We start from the raw sequence: 15,742 nt of genomic DNA, 5'->3' as shown, positions 1-15,742 counted from the left end.
AGGATCGAAATATCCTGCGTTGTTAATAGATTATCCTTAGCATTACACAAGACGCATAGAATATAAGTGTATCTGTAATTTCATCTACATTTCTACAAATGTATAGAATTATTAATCAAGCTAATTTTTATACCAACTATCAACCTAAGAAATATTTGTTTGGTGTGTAAAGGATAAATATTCTTAACTTAATTATACTTAATTAAATAATTTCAAATAATAGTGATTTATTACTAAATAATAAGTACTTAAAGCCCTAAAAGAGAAATGTATAAGATATTTACATTTGCAGAAGCTTTTACACGATAGTTATAAATGTACTTATGAATTGCCAATATAAAGAGGGCACAATACAAAGTAGGTGGCGAATCAAGATCATCTTGATGTTAACTCTATTCGATAAAAAACAGTTAGTAGTGTTTTCTACATAAACATAATTCAACACAATTATGTTATAGAAAACCGTTAGTTTGGAAAGTATCCATAGAAAACTTAGGGATATGCAACTCTTTGAGGGATGCAAGAGATGCCTTCATATACTATTAAGAAATATTTACTTAAATGGTATAAAGATAACCCACGAAGAGATGTAATGGAACTTCCAGACATTACTTTTGAAAGAATACAATCTTCAAAAATATGTTATAAAATTAATGAAAATTTATTCATTCAATTTATATATCTAGACGAGACTTGGATATTTTAAATTGGAATATTATGGCACCCTTGGCAAGACGCTAATAAAAATAGTGCATAGGTTTTGTCAGATAAATCACTCCATAAATATAAATTAAATATGTGTTTTATGTAATTTACTATCTTTTGGAAACAAACCTAAAATTTATTCACTGTAGAAAGAAGCATTGTCTACTACAACAATAATACCTTCGGTTTGGATATACTCCAACAGACAGATAGAAAAACAAATTTACAAATAGCGCAATCATGAACAGTAACTCTGATGGTTTATGTCCCAATGCTGACAATTAGCAACACATAGTGATCAGAGCGGAAACAACTAAAGCTGAGTATATAATTAATATAGGATAATTGTGGAAAATCGTATTGCATGGTGTGAAAGTTTTGGGTGTAGTTGTTCAGAATATACATGACCATTACTTTAGAACTTATGACGACGATGAGTGATGCTCAATTTTGTTTGGTAGATATGACAAATGCATTAAACAGAATTCACGATTCAGTGATTAAACCTAATTTCATGAGGCGAAAGGCAAAAATGTACACAGGCAGTAACAGTGATGTCAAAATGACTTGGAAAGAAAGAAACAAAAAACAAACGTAAAAGAAGGTAAATATGCTCTCTCATGAAAGTAAAATGCATTACTTTGATACACAATTGATAATTACGTGGATTAGGCCTCCACTGAATACCAATACATAAAAACGTACCTAGAACTCTACATCATAGACGGTGTGGAAAAGAGTTCAATGTAAATATAATAAATAACCTATAACATAGAAACTATTGTGACTGTTAAAACTAGAACTATTGGTTTAAGTTCCTCGTGTTTACTAAATAATCAGTAAAGTAAGTATCAGTAAATAAGAGTCAAAATAAACCAAAATTTAAATTTGACATTGGTGATAAATTTTGATGACGTACATTGAGTGTTTTGTAGGAAGACCTATATATATATCATATATGTGGGGGGTAACAAATCCAATTTCAAAATATATACGAGAAATACATAGATAAAAAGATAATGTTAGACAAATAGAGGCTTCGTATCAATTTAACTAATAGAAACGATTTTGTGCAAGGATTTTTTGCGATTCCGAAGCCCTGGCTGAATGGGCCCGTAGGAAACGACGGAAAAAAAGCCGGTTTCCTTTTAAAAATCCGCCCCCCCTCGCCACCCACCGAACAATCGGTGACCTATTCTTCCCGTCCACCTGACAGAAAGACTGATACAACTCCCCAACATCCAGGATGCCGATGCCCGGAGCCTCCGGTGCCGGCTTCGGGTCCGGTAATATCGATCCTGCTCCGGAGCCAGGAGAGAAGCAGCCGCCCGGGCCAGGACCGACAAACGCTACGGAATCCTGCGCGAAAGCTACTAGCGTTGTCCTCGTCTAGCTATCCGGAGAAAGCTCAGCTCGGATAGGGCCTGATTATGGACTGTAGTCTATGGGTAGAGGTATGGAGATCCGAACGAAATACCGAAATAACGCATCATCGTATGTGTTCAATGCATGTCAGTCAGAGCCGATCAATGTAAAAGCAAATTCGGCTTAGGAGAGTTTAAATTTACGTTAAGCTTAATTACGTTTCTAGAACATATAATTGACAACAATAATAATACTATATCATTCTAACATATGGTAAATACAACTGGTGGGGAACAAATTGAAGCACACTTCTAAACACTTACGTTATACGTTGTCAGATTTAACTCTACATATATTTTCTACAATTTATAAATTGGCATTATAAATACCAGAAGCCTTAAAAATTGTTTAAATGGCAATTCTTTTTTATTTCCTGTAAATATTTTGATATGTAGGTGGCAACATGTCAGTATTATAGTCAGAGTAAAACAAAATATAAAATACAACCATTGTTGAGAAAGAAATTATCACAATCAGCAAAAATATAGAAATTTAACAAGACCGAACGTTATTCCTTTAAAATATATAAAACCATCACTTTTACTTAAATTCTCCCTTTAGGCGCATCAACTCAATATTCTCATTGGCTCACATAAACACCCAACAAAAAGTAAAATTAGTAACAGAGTTAACCCATGTACACCAACCCTTTACTTCAATTGGATCCTTTTAAAACCACAAAAACACAAAAAAATTAGAAATTAATATTATCAAATATGCATTAGAAATAAAATCAAAAATATGAGCCTCTTCAGCCCTCTATGAACCTTTGCATACAAATATAGCATTGGTACTTAATTTACAAAACTCATTCATTTTCAATTAATTCAAACGCTCTACTAAAACAATTTGTTATAAAGAAAATTAAAACATGAAAGCAAGAAACTAAAAGCAGGAAAAGTGGTTAGGGACCACACTATGGTCAGAATCAAAAGAATCAAGCATGCGAGGTAAAAAATACGTAAATAAATATTAACAAGCAAAAAAACAAGAATGACTGTCAAAAATAAACATAACAAGTGGTGAACAATTGATGAAAGATGACGAAAATTTGAAATAAAGGATAAAATATAAATAAAAGTAATAAAACAACATAAAATTATAAATTGGATCAGAATTAATACACTCCAAGGAATCTACAAAATTTCAAAGACTGTGATACTACCCCTTCAGAGGGGGTCAAACAATTCGTACAATCACTTTTTTATTAAAGCAGATTAATATTGCAGGCTATTTTGCTTCTAACATAAAAAAAATAATTATGGCTGTTGAAATATTTGTTCAATTAGTTATAAATAAGCATATATATTAAGGTTTCCCCTAATTATTATAATTTAAATATTCCATTAATTAAAAAAGTTCTATATGTAAACTATACTGGTGTGAATTAGTCCCCATTAATGAGCGTCTGCTTTGCTACGATATATCAATAAAACAATAAACGATGAAAGATATGTATAAAATATAAAATTATTTGTAAAAAACGACATCAAACAAATCAATACATGTCTATAAAAAACTAGCTAATAAATATCTTATCATAACAAATGTCATTGCAAATAATAATAATTAAATAAATTAAATTAAAAAGCTGTTCAGGTCATGTCCAGACAGACAGTTAAGCTCTGTTGATCGGAACATTCATCAATATTACCCGATTCAAAATAAAATTATTTATAAAAATATTTTATTGCCGGCTTGGTGGCGCAGTGGTAAAGGCAATGGGACGGTCCTCCTACTGTTGCGACAGCCGCGGGTTCGAATCCTGCTGGGACATGGTCGCAAATTTATGATTGCGATTGTTTAAAATTTGTGAATATTCTAGGCAAGAGTATAAAATCCGACAAGGGAAATGATCCCAGTCAGGCCACAACCTAGGCCGAGTAAGACCGGGTGTTTTCTGGGATGATTTCTAAAGTTGTTCACTCGCCAGTCGGTAGGATTAATGCTGAGGACCGTGGTTCGGAGCCCACATTAAACTTTAGGCCCAGTCCAGATAAACCCATAGTTGGTAAAAGGAGACGAGACAAAAAAAAAATATATATATATATATATATAAATTATTTTATTGCAATATGTTTGTTGGGAAGTGTACTTAAATAGTAGAAACTCACAAAAGTGCACCTAAATTTAATTTTTATAAAAGACTAAATAGAATCCGATGAATAAACATAATGACAAAAAAAAGTGTTAGTAGAGACAAAGTTAGTTCGCAACGACTAGTAATAATACATTAGTGAATTAAATATACATTAAGGCAATAATAAATCCCAATGTTAAACAGGCCCTAGGACCTTAAAAAGGGGGCCCATTATAAAGATACCACCATAAAGTGTAACATTATGTGTATGTTATTAAAAGCTTTTATCTGTATATTTTACGCGGATTTGAGAAAGGATTACAATCACAATTAGGCCCGGTACGGAGCTACGATAAGATTGCCGGAATTTTTAAAAGTGCAACTGGCGTACATATGTTGGGGTGATATTTCCATCGTAACCGCAATATTCATCCAGCCTCTAGCCAGATATTTGCTGACATAGTCCATTCATGGAATATAATATGTACAATATGTGCGTATGTGTTAATTTACAGCAGAAGATTGGATAATAAAAATAGCATCGTCAATAGGGTAATATTTCGAAATATTTCAACGGTATGCTATATATCAAAGGGTAATATCACCTGCATTCCTGTTAATTTTAACTTTACAAGTTACTTGTATTTATTTGTTGTGTTTTTATTTTAAGAAATAACACGCGTTCGAACACGAATTGGAAATATTGGTCAACGTGCACATAATGTAAAAACAGTTGACAACTATCGGTTAAATAAAACGCCAGAAAAACACTGGATGGAAAGTTACAGACCATACTGCAAACACGCTTCTAAATGAAAGTCGAGAGCAACAAAATGACCGTTTTTCGAGCTAATAGATTGAGATAACGAGAGACAAGTCAAGGAGCCACCGACGCACACAAGTGCTCTGTGTGTTAGTATGACTCCGAATAAACTTTTCATCACATTGTCATGCTTTTAAGTACAAAAGTTATTTTAAGCACATCTGGAAAAGCGTCACTTCCATTATTAGCTTCTCGCCCCCAATAGAATCTGTTTCTGTACAAAATTCGTAAATTCCAAAAAGACATCACTAGGGAACAACGGGAATCGTTCAGAATGAGGTCACAATTTAAATTTAATGTTGATATTTAGGGTTGTACTATCAAATTTTTTTTTCAGTTCCTGGTGTTGATTAAATTTTGTTTCAAATCTACTTTATGGGCGACAAGGATCAACAATTTATATAACCACACCGAGCGGATGGAGGAGAAAGAAAACTGTGATAACCTTGGTGATGTTTTTGCAAAATCATAATCAAGTGACCCAGCTGTTGTGCCCATTCGATATATATATTTGACCCAAACAAAAAGCCAATGTTCGGACAGGACAACATCTGTTCGGTCGGCTACTAAGAAGTCAATTAAAAAGTCCCCGGCCTGATACATAGATGGCGCTACTAGAATTACGTCCATATATTTTTATATCCATATAACCATGGATGAAACATGGCTCCATCATTTCACTCCAAAGTCCAATCGACAGTCATCCGAAGAGACTCCACACAACGAACCCCCTCCAAAGCGTGAAAAAACGCAACAATCGGCTGTTAAGTTTATGGCGTCTGTACTTTGGGATGCGTATGGAATAAACTTCATTGAATACCTTGAAAAAGGAAGGACCATTAACAGCGACTATTACATAGCATAATTGGACCCTTTGAAGGACAAAATCGCCGAAAAACAGACGCATTTGGAGAAAAAGAAAATGTTGCATCACCAAAAAATTCACCGTGTCAAAAATCGATGAATTAGACTTCGAATTGCTTCCTCATCTCAAAAGAATGCTCGCTGAGAAGCGGAGAGGTAATCGCTGAGGTCTATTTTGAAGCAAATGACAAATCGTACTACAAGAATGGTATCAAAAAGTTGGAGGGTCTCACTATAATCAGTGTATCACCCTTGAAGGGAATTATATTGAATAAAAAACCAATTTTGGCAAAAAAAAATTTTTACGATAGCTAGCGGGTGATTTTTCAATTGACCTGTTATATTACACATTCCCTGGTTACTCTCTACTTAACTAGTGATTATTTATTGCATCGTTGATTACAAAATATATTGAACAGCGTCTCTCAACGTAATACCGAGAGCCTAAGAACCCGAGGAAGAAAATGACATACGGGCCCGTACTAAACCGCCCCAAGCCCGGCACCAGAGCCGAGCGACCCCCCCAACCGACATGCCCGCGCACCAGCCCGTCTCTCCCGGCCAACCGACCACTCCTTGAACCGCCGAACGCCCGAATACGCTGAGCATCGTAGCGCGAACACAAACCCATCAGCTCGAATATCGCAAAACCCCCGGCCACGACAGCCGCCCCAGCCGATTCCGATAGCTGCGCTCGCTTCGTAACACACCCGGAGGAGCGCCGCCGACCTCCGTGCTCGTCATCGTCGTCGTCGTCTTCGTCGTTGCCTTCGCCATCCCCCCAGTGCTCGGACCCTCATTATTTTCGAACCGTCTTTAGTTTGTCCGCGAGACCGGAGAGTGCCTACTCCTCCTCCTCCTGCTCCAACCGTTCGCCGGCCGGATATGTTCGTCAGTTCGTCGAAGACGGCTACCAGCCGGAAATTGGAATCCTTGCCCGTGGACTGGGCCCCGCTTCCAAGGTAAGTCCATCGACCTTGGAAGTGACTCGATCCTCGATCTCTACCATTATATCATGCTTGTTTATACACCCATTCTATCACAAACCATATTCAGTAAATCCTAGGCAAACCGCCGACCATATCCCAGCATCATTTTAGTCATGAACACAAAGCCATCGACTGTTTACCTCACGAAACATTGAAATAGTTCAGCACGTTTCTAAAACAACACACCCTCAACTCACCAAAAGTGACAAAAACAACGTAGTATTAGTGTAGAAAAATTTCATAACAAAACGTAAATCATAGTAGGAGAAATTATGAATAGAACGAATAACATCTTTTCACATTCCCTTTTGACTTTCAAGCATCAATCACAATGATTTAAAATAAATCTCGACAATAGACCAAATAAATATGGAAGTAAATATTTGTATATTTGTGGATGAAGATGAAATGTCAAAGGTAACTAGCGCCACTGGATACGCCTTTAAACTTCAATAAGCCTCATGCTTAGAATTACTGGAAACCTTTGCGTTATTCCTAGAGTTTCTGCTAAACTTTCTGTTTCTATTAAGGATTTAAAACATTTTTTTACAACTAAATTATTCTCAGTAACGTAACATTTGTAATCAAGCATAACATTAATCAACACTATTACATAAAAAATAATATACACCATGATTACTTAAAAAATAAAAAAAATCAAATAACATTGGAGTTTTTCTTTTCATATATAAAAAAAGAAAAGATTCTGTGATGGAGGAAATGTCAAATGTCGACAGCGCCACTGGAAACGCCTTCATATCTAATTGAACCAAACGTATATCCCAGAAGAATCATTTAATTATCATGTATTAACAAGAAAAAAGAAAACTAATATATAGTTCTTGGCAGAATCATATCATACTTTGGATAGTAAAATCTAATTAAATACTCATTTACTATAAACAAGTATGCATCATTTAAAGGCTTCATTCTACAAATTTTACAATCAAAATTTTATAATAAACAAAAAAATGGATTAAAACAACATCGACATTAGACGATATCTAATAATATTATGAACAAAAATAAAACAAATTAGAATTTTCATTTGTATTCAGTAAGACACAATAGTGATATAGAGAAAGTAAATTGGAATAAAATAAAATAAAGGAGCGCTACCATTATTCGAAATAATACTTGAAAATATAAATATGTTTGGAAAACCTACATTACTCTTATCTTGTGGATTTGTAAAGATAAAATTTCATTGAAAAAATATGAAGGTAGAAATCAAAATACAAATTATATTTAAAAACACCCTATATCCAACCACATTGCGACAAAATATAGGTCTGAACAAAATATTGGTTATTTCCAATAAAACTAAAACTATATTGGAAATATATATCTCAAATATATATATAAAAAAAACATATATTGAGAATAATTAAAGTACTCTAGTAAGTCACTGAATAATTTAAAGTATAAATATATTAGACGAGATAATTATAGAGACCTTTTATAGTAACTAAAATCGCCAAACGTTTCAATTTTCTCAAATAACATAAGTGGATAACTTCATCATATTATAAATTAAATGTTTTTGAGAAAAGAAAATATTGATATTCGATATTTAATTAAATGTATACAATATATTTTCTGATATCTGATGTTTTACATAAATAGAGTAATTCTATTATTCTTATTACGTCTATATTAGACAGTCAGATACTTACGGTTCTGAATTTCTAATGACCCATTCTTTAGGACTCCCATCTTTCCTTTCTTATGAACAAGCATCCTTTCCAAGTATTTGTCAAATGAAGACTTAATTATTTTATTGCTAATTATTTGGACACGCTCATAACCTTATTTATCATATTTAATACAACCCACATATTGTATTGCTTATGTTTATAGTTTTTTTCATGTAAACACCATGCAAACAATTTCGAACTAATATTAATGACATTAAGTACATATGACGTAATCGACATTGTTCATTTTCCATAAATTAGTGAATTCTGATTTTACGAGGCTGTATTATTTTAAAATATACTGCAATTAAATTCAGTTCATTATTTAATATTTATGTAGTCTACTGACGTATATAACCAATTACTAATTGGTAATTATTACCATCCGTAATTTCACTAATAATATTGGTATATAATTATATTAACTACACGGATATATAAATAAAATCAAACAAATGCTAATTCGTTTGTTATAGAATAATTCCAATTAATCGATCTACAGCACGTATAACAGACCTTGAACTGTAATAATACTGAAATAGTATCAGTTTTAAGTAACTCTATATCAATAAAGAAATAGAATCGGCAATGGCTTATATTAAATATATATATACAAGGACTATGAATTAATGGTAACAAAGGAATTCAAAGCTTGGCTCAACCACATCTTCGAAATGTTTTAATCAATCACGACCTTATTTGTCAATTACATGAAAATCACCACTTCGAAACTACTTCTCGCGCATTTCCTTCATTGTTTTCAATCTGTTTTTTAAAGCACTTTAAAGACTTATAAAGGAAACTGTTTTCTGTGTCAATAAAACAGAAAAAGTAATAGCATAGACGCTGTGTTATTTCGTTATCATGTTTATTCATAATCCTTAATACAAAAAATTGCAATATCGTTATTTAAGATTATTTAAATACTCCAGTATAGTGATACTAAATTAAATAAAATATGTATTGGATTATATAGATTTACTATACCTGGTATATATAGTAATGTACTCAAAATTAAATTAACTATGATTACATTATTAATATAATATAACAGAAGTATATCCCAATTAATCAATAGTCTTTTAATTTAATATAATACTAAAGCTATTACTGTTTTCAAAACGGTTTTACATCCATATTGCTAGCGTTTATAGGCATAAAGCCTGAAATGTACAACCTGGTCACACTTATATTTTCTAAAAATGTATTTACTGATTTTTTTAAAATTTATTTATGTTGCAAAATATTTTCACACATAATATGGTAGTTAAGAATGAAACAAAAGTTTAAACCAGTTTAAAATAACCCCATACAGCAACACATACAACATTTAAATTATAGAAAGAAAATTAAAATTATTAGAATATTAGAAGAGAATATTAACGAGAATTGGAAGCTATAAAAAAAGAGACCATGGGACTGTGCATTTGCGACACAATTGAAATAAATAATTTATCTCATGTTGATACTGTACAGTAGTAACGTTCAATTGTAATTAAACGAATTTCAAATGAAGTACATCATTTACTTGGAAAAAGAGAACTTACTTTTCCACAGGTTTGTATCCTTGTTTCCGATTATACATGCATGACCTGAAACATAAAAGAATTATAATAATTAATTACTTTAATTTCGTAAAATGTTTGAAAAGATCAAATTTAAGTAACCATATACGTTAAACAGAAGATATCAATATGTTGTTGAAAAACATGTGAACTTTAAGTTAAGCTTAGTGAATTTAACTAAAACCAAAAACAACTGTTGCATAAATTATTCTAATAAACCATATCCAAGTTTCCTTCCAAACAGACGTACATTAATTCAAATTAAAACACCAATAAAGTAGACAATTTACTAACATAATCAACGCACAACCAACACAAACAACATTACCTTATCAGATATTTCAAGCTCTACTTTCACTTCATTAATGTAAATACTAAACTGCCACTGGATGGATTATAAATACCATCAATTAATGTTAAAACAATTGAAGTAAATAGTAGTGGACAGAAAATGAGGACAAAGCCTTATTATTTTAGAAAACTCATTTATTTTCCTCAGCGACAATAAGCAGACATTTTCACAGACAAGAGACATAACGATCATTGTTTTATGTTGTATGTAAAAATGGTTTTGAGAATTCTGAATTTAGAATTTTCAGTTGCCATTCTTGTTGATATAATGTTCATTTTATTGACAAATATCATACATTAATAAAAATAAATTACATGACTGATGATTGAAGGATGAATTTAATTTAATCATTCAAAGGTTTCGAAATAAAAACGTTTGTACATTGAAACAATATAGAAGATATCTTATAAAATTCAATAATTTATGAGTAGGTTCGAGACAATAAGTTTATTTTGCACTAAATTTTAAAAAAATCCGATTGTTCTTTAAATATTTTACGCATAATTTCTAACTACGCGACAACCGTATACCACTTGTCGAACTTCATTTGGAATAAACATTCCAAATCATATATTTTTTTGAACAATGAAATGTTTGTGATGAAGTGTGCATGAAGCGTTTCAACAAATATTTTATAATATTTACGACAAAGGCACCGCACAATTTCCAACTCACAGTAGTTAAACAAAGGATGTCTTATTTTGAAAAAAATATCTTTATCTCGGAACATAGGATAAATATAATAAAATTGTTTTGAGCAGACTTGGTTGGGTAGTGGTCCAGGCGACTGGACGGTACTACTGTAGCGAGAGTACTTTATGTTTGTGATTGTAACTGTAAATGTCTTTATAGGCAACAATATAAAAATCCCTCCCAGCCACGCCAGCAACCAGGCTGGGTAAGACCGGACATCTTCTGGGATAGTTTCTAGGTTGGTCACTTGCCAGTCGGTAGGCTTAATGTCGAGGACCGTGGTTCGAAGCCCACGTTAAACAGTAGGTCCAGTTCAGATAAACCCTTGTTCCTAAAAAGGAGCCTTAAATATAATTAATGTAGTATTATAATATACTAATAATATTTCCGATCTATTATTATACATAAAACTATATAATAAAATAAATAATCAAATTGTCATAATTCCTAATAGCTACCTTCAAATTGCCACAAAACATATAGAGACTACCTAAACAGTTAAATTATACTCTATAAGTAATAATACCTACAGAAATGATATGTAATTATATTCAACTTAGTCATTAACATCTATCAAAATTATATTTATATTAACAGAAAAAATTTAGCATATAAAAAGTTTCTGTACCATATTCATAGCTCAATTCAAAATATTCATACAACGAATTATTATTGTATCAATTAAAATAAATGATTTGAAAAGTAACTTCCAGTTTTATTACCCATAAAATATGGCTGACATAAAAAAATTGTTTACGTCCTTTTAATCAACCAAGCAAGATTTATTAAGGAAGTAAAGGTATTAAGGTTAATTAGAGGTATAATTAACATTCAGGTCCATTTGGATAATACAAAATATAGTAATATTTCAACTAAAAGTTTTTTCTATTATAATTATATTTATTCTAATATTATTATATTATAATTGCAAGGTATATTTATAATACTTAAATTAAGTATTCAGTTTCATAGTAGGAGATCGCCTGAAGACAAAATCTAAAAAAGTTAATTAGACAACCCTACGAACAAGAATGAAGAAAATTCAAATATTCAAAAATAAGAGAACTTGAAAATTTAAACACATTTCAGAAATAATTGAATAACATTAAAATACTGTATGTGGGTAAATCAGGATAGACATCGAGAAAGCTGTAGTGGGATAACAAAGAAAAAGAAGTAAGAAATCCATCTTGTATGGTAATTGATTTAAGTGAAACATGAATTTTAATACGGTTTCTATTAGGAACAAAATATGTTTTCTGAAAATAAATTTTAAACGATAATTTTTATTATATCTATAGAATATTTATATTATTGTATTTCTTTTATTCTAGGGGAGGTTAAACGCCGTCGACACGACGATCGCTGGGCTGGCCGAGCCCCATCAGCGAGATGGGGCCCCACGGGGCCAAGCCCTGGACGCTCAGGGCTGGCCCAGGGCAATGGCCCGGCTACAACCTGATACTACCGATTGTGATAACGATGGGACTGTTTTCTCTGCCAACAGCTCTTGCTGGGTAAGTTTTACAACTCAATTGTTAAATCATCCTGATTTGTATAGGCATAATTTGTAAATGACACTTATCCCGTATGAAAAGCAAAGAATGCAATAAAAATACCAAAAATATTTAAACATATCAGTAAACATTACAACAAAATTTCAAAAGTCATATTAAATGTGATTGGAAAGATGTTTTAACACATTCCTAATATTTTATTTCATTTCTAAGGAAGAGCCCACTAGAGCTCATTATTTAATTTTAGGTCATATACTATAACTAGCCAATATAAATGTTCCATCAAACAATTTGAATAAGACAAAACAAGGAATTTAGGAGCTACGAAAAATTGTTCTAACAAATTCCCATTTTTCAAAATATTATTGACCTCAAACTTCTAAATATATTCATTTATACTATGAATAATTGCCACCTTGGAACAGCAATATAACTGTAACAATGTTTAGCCAACATGGACTAAAATAAGTTCAATTAACGCTTACTAGGCACTGAAAGTGAACCCAAAATGATGTTTTGAAAGAAGCTCAACTTGAGTCAAACTACATTACACTTCTATAGAAATAATATTCAACTACCATTATCTTTGTAACCCTAAACATTTCAATTATTATTCTACTGATGACAAAACCTACTGCATATATTACCTAAACAATCAGCAGCCAAATTAAAAATGTTGAAAAATAACTTCCCTGATCTTTTGAAAGGTCCATACAAGATGGAAAACTCTTGTAACATGGAAAATATACTACTACGTCTCAATAAACCTAAAAAATTATATATTTGCAGAAGGATAAATCTACCTTCACAGATTACATATATTTGTATAAAAATGTAGTTGATAAAAAAAATACATACATACATATATATATATATATATATATATATATATATATATATATATATATATATATATATATATATAAATATATATCAAAGGCAGAGGCACAGCTCAAGATTATTTTCAATGTTCAACTGATATAAGTAGTTGATTGCACTGTAATCAATTAGTATGTTTCTAATTTTTTCTCAAGAGATCCCGAGAAGATAAAAGATAAGATAATTCTCCCAATCTTAAACAAGAAACAATAATTTTTTTCTTGTGATAATTTTTTTGTAAAATATTTTATGACGATGCCCTATGAGAGTAAATCCCAGTTTAATTGTACTAGTTTCTGATATATGTTTGATATATCAGGAGGTAGTAAGATCTTCACTCTAAAAAGAATTTGGCTCTATAATAGATCCAATAAATAAAATGTGGAACGACTTTGTTTGGCGATTCTGTGTCAAGTACCGCCGAAATGAGTGCTCCAAGAGACATATTTCTGTCAAACAGTCAAAAATGTGGAAATTAAAGATGTGATGTTGATGATTGCCATAAATGTTATAGTGATGTCTGTTGGAGACGAAATGATTTTTAGGGCCTATCTTAGGAAACAAAGCAGACATCATGTTCATGTTAAATTCAATTGAGAAATTCAATCAATATATCGAGATTTCTTTTAAATTACATCTTACATTAGACATGCTTAGTACAATCTTAATTTACAAACAATTTTTTTACTAATGTTCTATTGTACTTGCATCCATACACAAACAAGACCTGTGCGGGATAAATACATCAGTAGATATTTCCAAAATTAAAATTAAATTAGGCTACTGGAACTAAAATTAATGTTGTACTCGTTGTCCAGTAGCTCTATTGCTTCCACGCTGCTAAGATTAAGTCAACTTATTTCATGCTTTAAAATCCATTTGATTTCGAGGCCAGCGTACAGTTGTTCATCGATTATGTGACGATAAGCTTTGGTAATTAATAGAGTAACTTTGGTTTAGGAGTGTTAAAATACTAATAGATTTGATGTTTCAGTGCAATCTCGTATTCGAACTCAAGTTCCAATAGGCTTTACAATTCTAAAGTATTTTCGGACCAATCAGTATAGTTCTTAGATTTCGGATCTTTTTGGCTAACAAGAAGTTTTCAAATTAACATATCATCGACTGGATGCCGAAGTATTTTGTTAATTCTTCTTGACTAATCTTGAATCCTTCAAATGATATTATCATTTCACCGCAACGCAATATTGACAAGGACAGATTTTGATCAATATATCAAAAAAAACTTATAAAATTGAAACATTTATTGAATAAAACATTCAATTGAATTTACAAGCTGGTACGCCATATAAAAAGCGTATTGGAAGCATCACGTTAGACAAAAAGCAAAACACACTAGAACCAAAATAAAACAACTATACTGGTTAGTCGGAAGATACTCTCAACTTGATCTAAAATCAAAGAGGTTGATCTATAATACAATTATAAAGCCAATTTGGATCTATGGGGTGCAAATATAGGGTTGCACTAAAAATTCAAATCAGTTAGTCATACAGCGCTGTCAAAACAAGATTCTTCGATTGATTACCAATGCCTATCGCTATGTAACCAATGAAGAACTGCACGATGACCTGGAAATCAAATGGATTTGCGAAGTTGTGCAGGATTTCGCCTTGAAACACGAAAGAAGATAACTAAATCATTCTAACGTGGAAGCAATACAACTGCTGGACAGCGCACAGGATGTCAGGAGATTGAAACGAACAAAACCATAGGAACTTGTGTGAACATTTAGTGTGTATTATTAGTGTAAACTATAGCTATAAGTTAATAATTAATAAATAATTGTAATTTTATAATTGAGGAATACATACTGATGTATTTTCTCGCACTCGTCCTTCTTGTTAAGTAATCCAAGCACATAGGAAAAGTAGTAATAAATTAATTGTAATAATAATAATAATTAAGATGGTACTAAGCGTATCTAATAAAGATGTTATAAAAAATATATATAAAAAGCGTGTAAACACAGTATAACTTTTTCATAGTCTCAACTTCAAATACTAATAGAAATATTGAAAAGGGGTCTATTGAAAGACAAAGTAATTAATTAAGCAATTTTATACAGTAAAGCCTTCAATTTATAAGGACTTGTATAAAGGAAAGCGTAATTCAATAAAAATATAATCCGA

The 15,742-nt window shown here is 31.6% G+C and overlaps 1 protein-coding gene and 1 long non-coding RNA gene across 9 annotated transcripts in view; one reads left to right on the top strand and one right to left on the bottom strand.

The window, feature by feature from the left end:
* The window catches only part of LOC143204132 (uncharacterized), a 60,361-nt gene extending 50,186 nt beyond the window's left edge, over positions 1-10,175 (bottom strand). Inside the window, exon 1 of the long non-coding RNA XR_013007527.1 lies at positions 10,131-10,175. This is a non-coding gene — a long non-coding RNA (uncharacterized LOC143204132). The remainder of the gene's footprint in view (positions 1-10,130) is intronic.
* Rdl (Resistant to dieldrin) overlaps positions 6,731-15,742 on the top strand; it is a 139,405-nt gene continuing 130,393 nt past the window's right edge. For all 8 annotated transcript variants that reach the window (XM_076416572.1, XM_076416567.1, XM_076416573.1 and 5 more), the window contains exons 1-2: positions 6,731-6,859; positions 12,528-12,710. In XM_076416572.1, coding sequence (XP_076272687.1) covers positions 12,586-12,710 — 125 coding nt within the window. In that variant the 5' untranslated portion in view covers positions 6,731-6,859; positions 12,528-12,585. The remainder of the gene's footprint in view (positions 6,860-12,527; positions 12,711-15,742) is intronic.

Source organism: Rhynchophorus ferrugineus, unplaced genomic scaffold (genome assembly GCF_030347505.1).
Source record: "Rhynchophorus ferrugineus isolate W39M unplaced genomic scaffold, kcgeb_rfMv2 rfM10, whole genome shotgun sequence".
In the NCBI taxonomy this organism is placed as follows: domain Eukaryota; kingdom Metazoa; phylum Arthropoda; class Insecta; order Coleoptera; family Curculionidae; genus Rhynchophorus; species Rhynchophorus ferrugineus.
The sequence above is the reverse complement of the archived record's forward strand: the minus strand, read 5'-3'. Positions and strand labels throughout refer to the sequence as shown.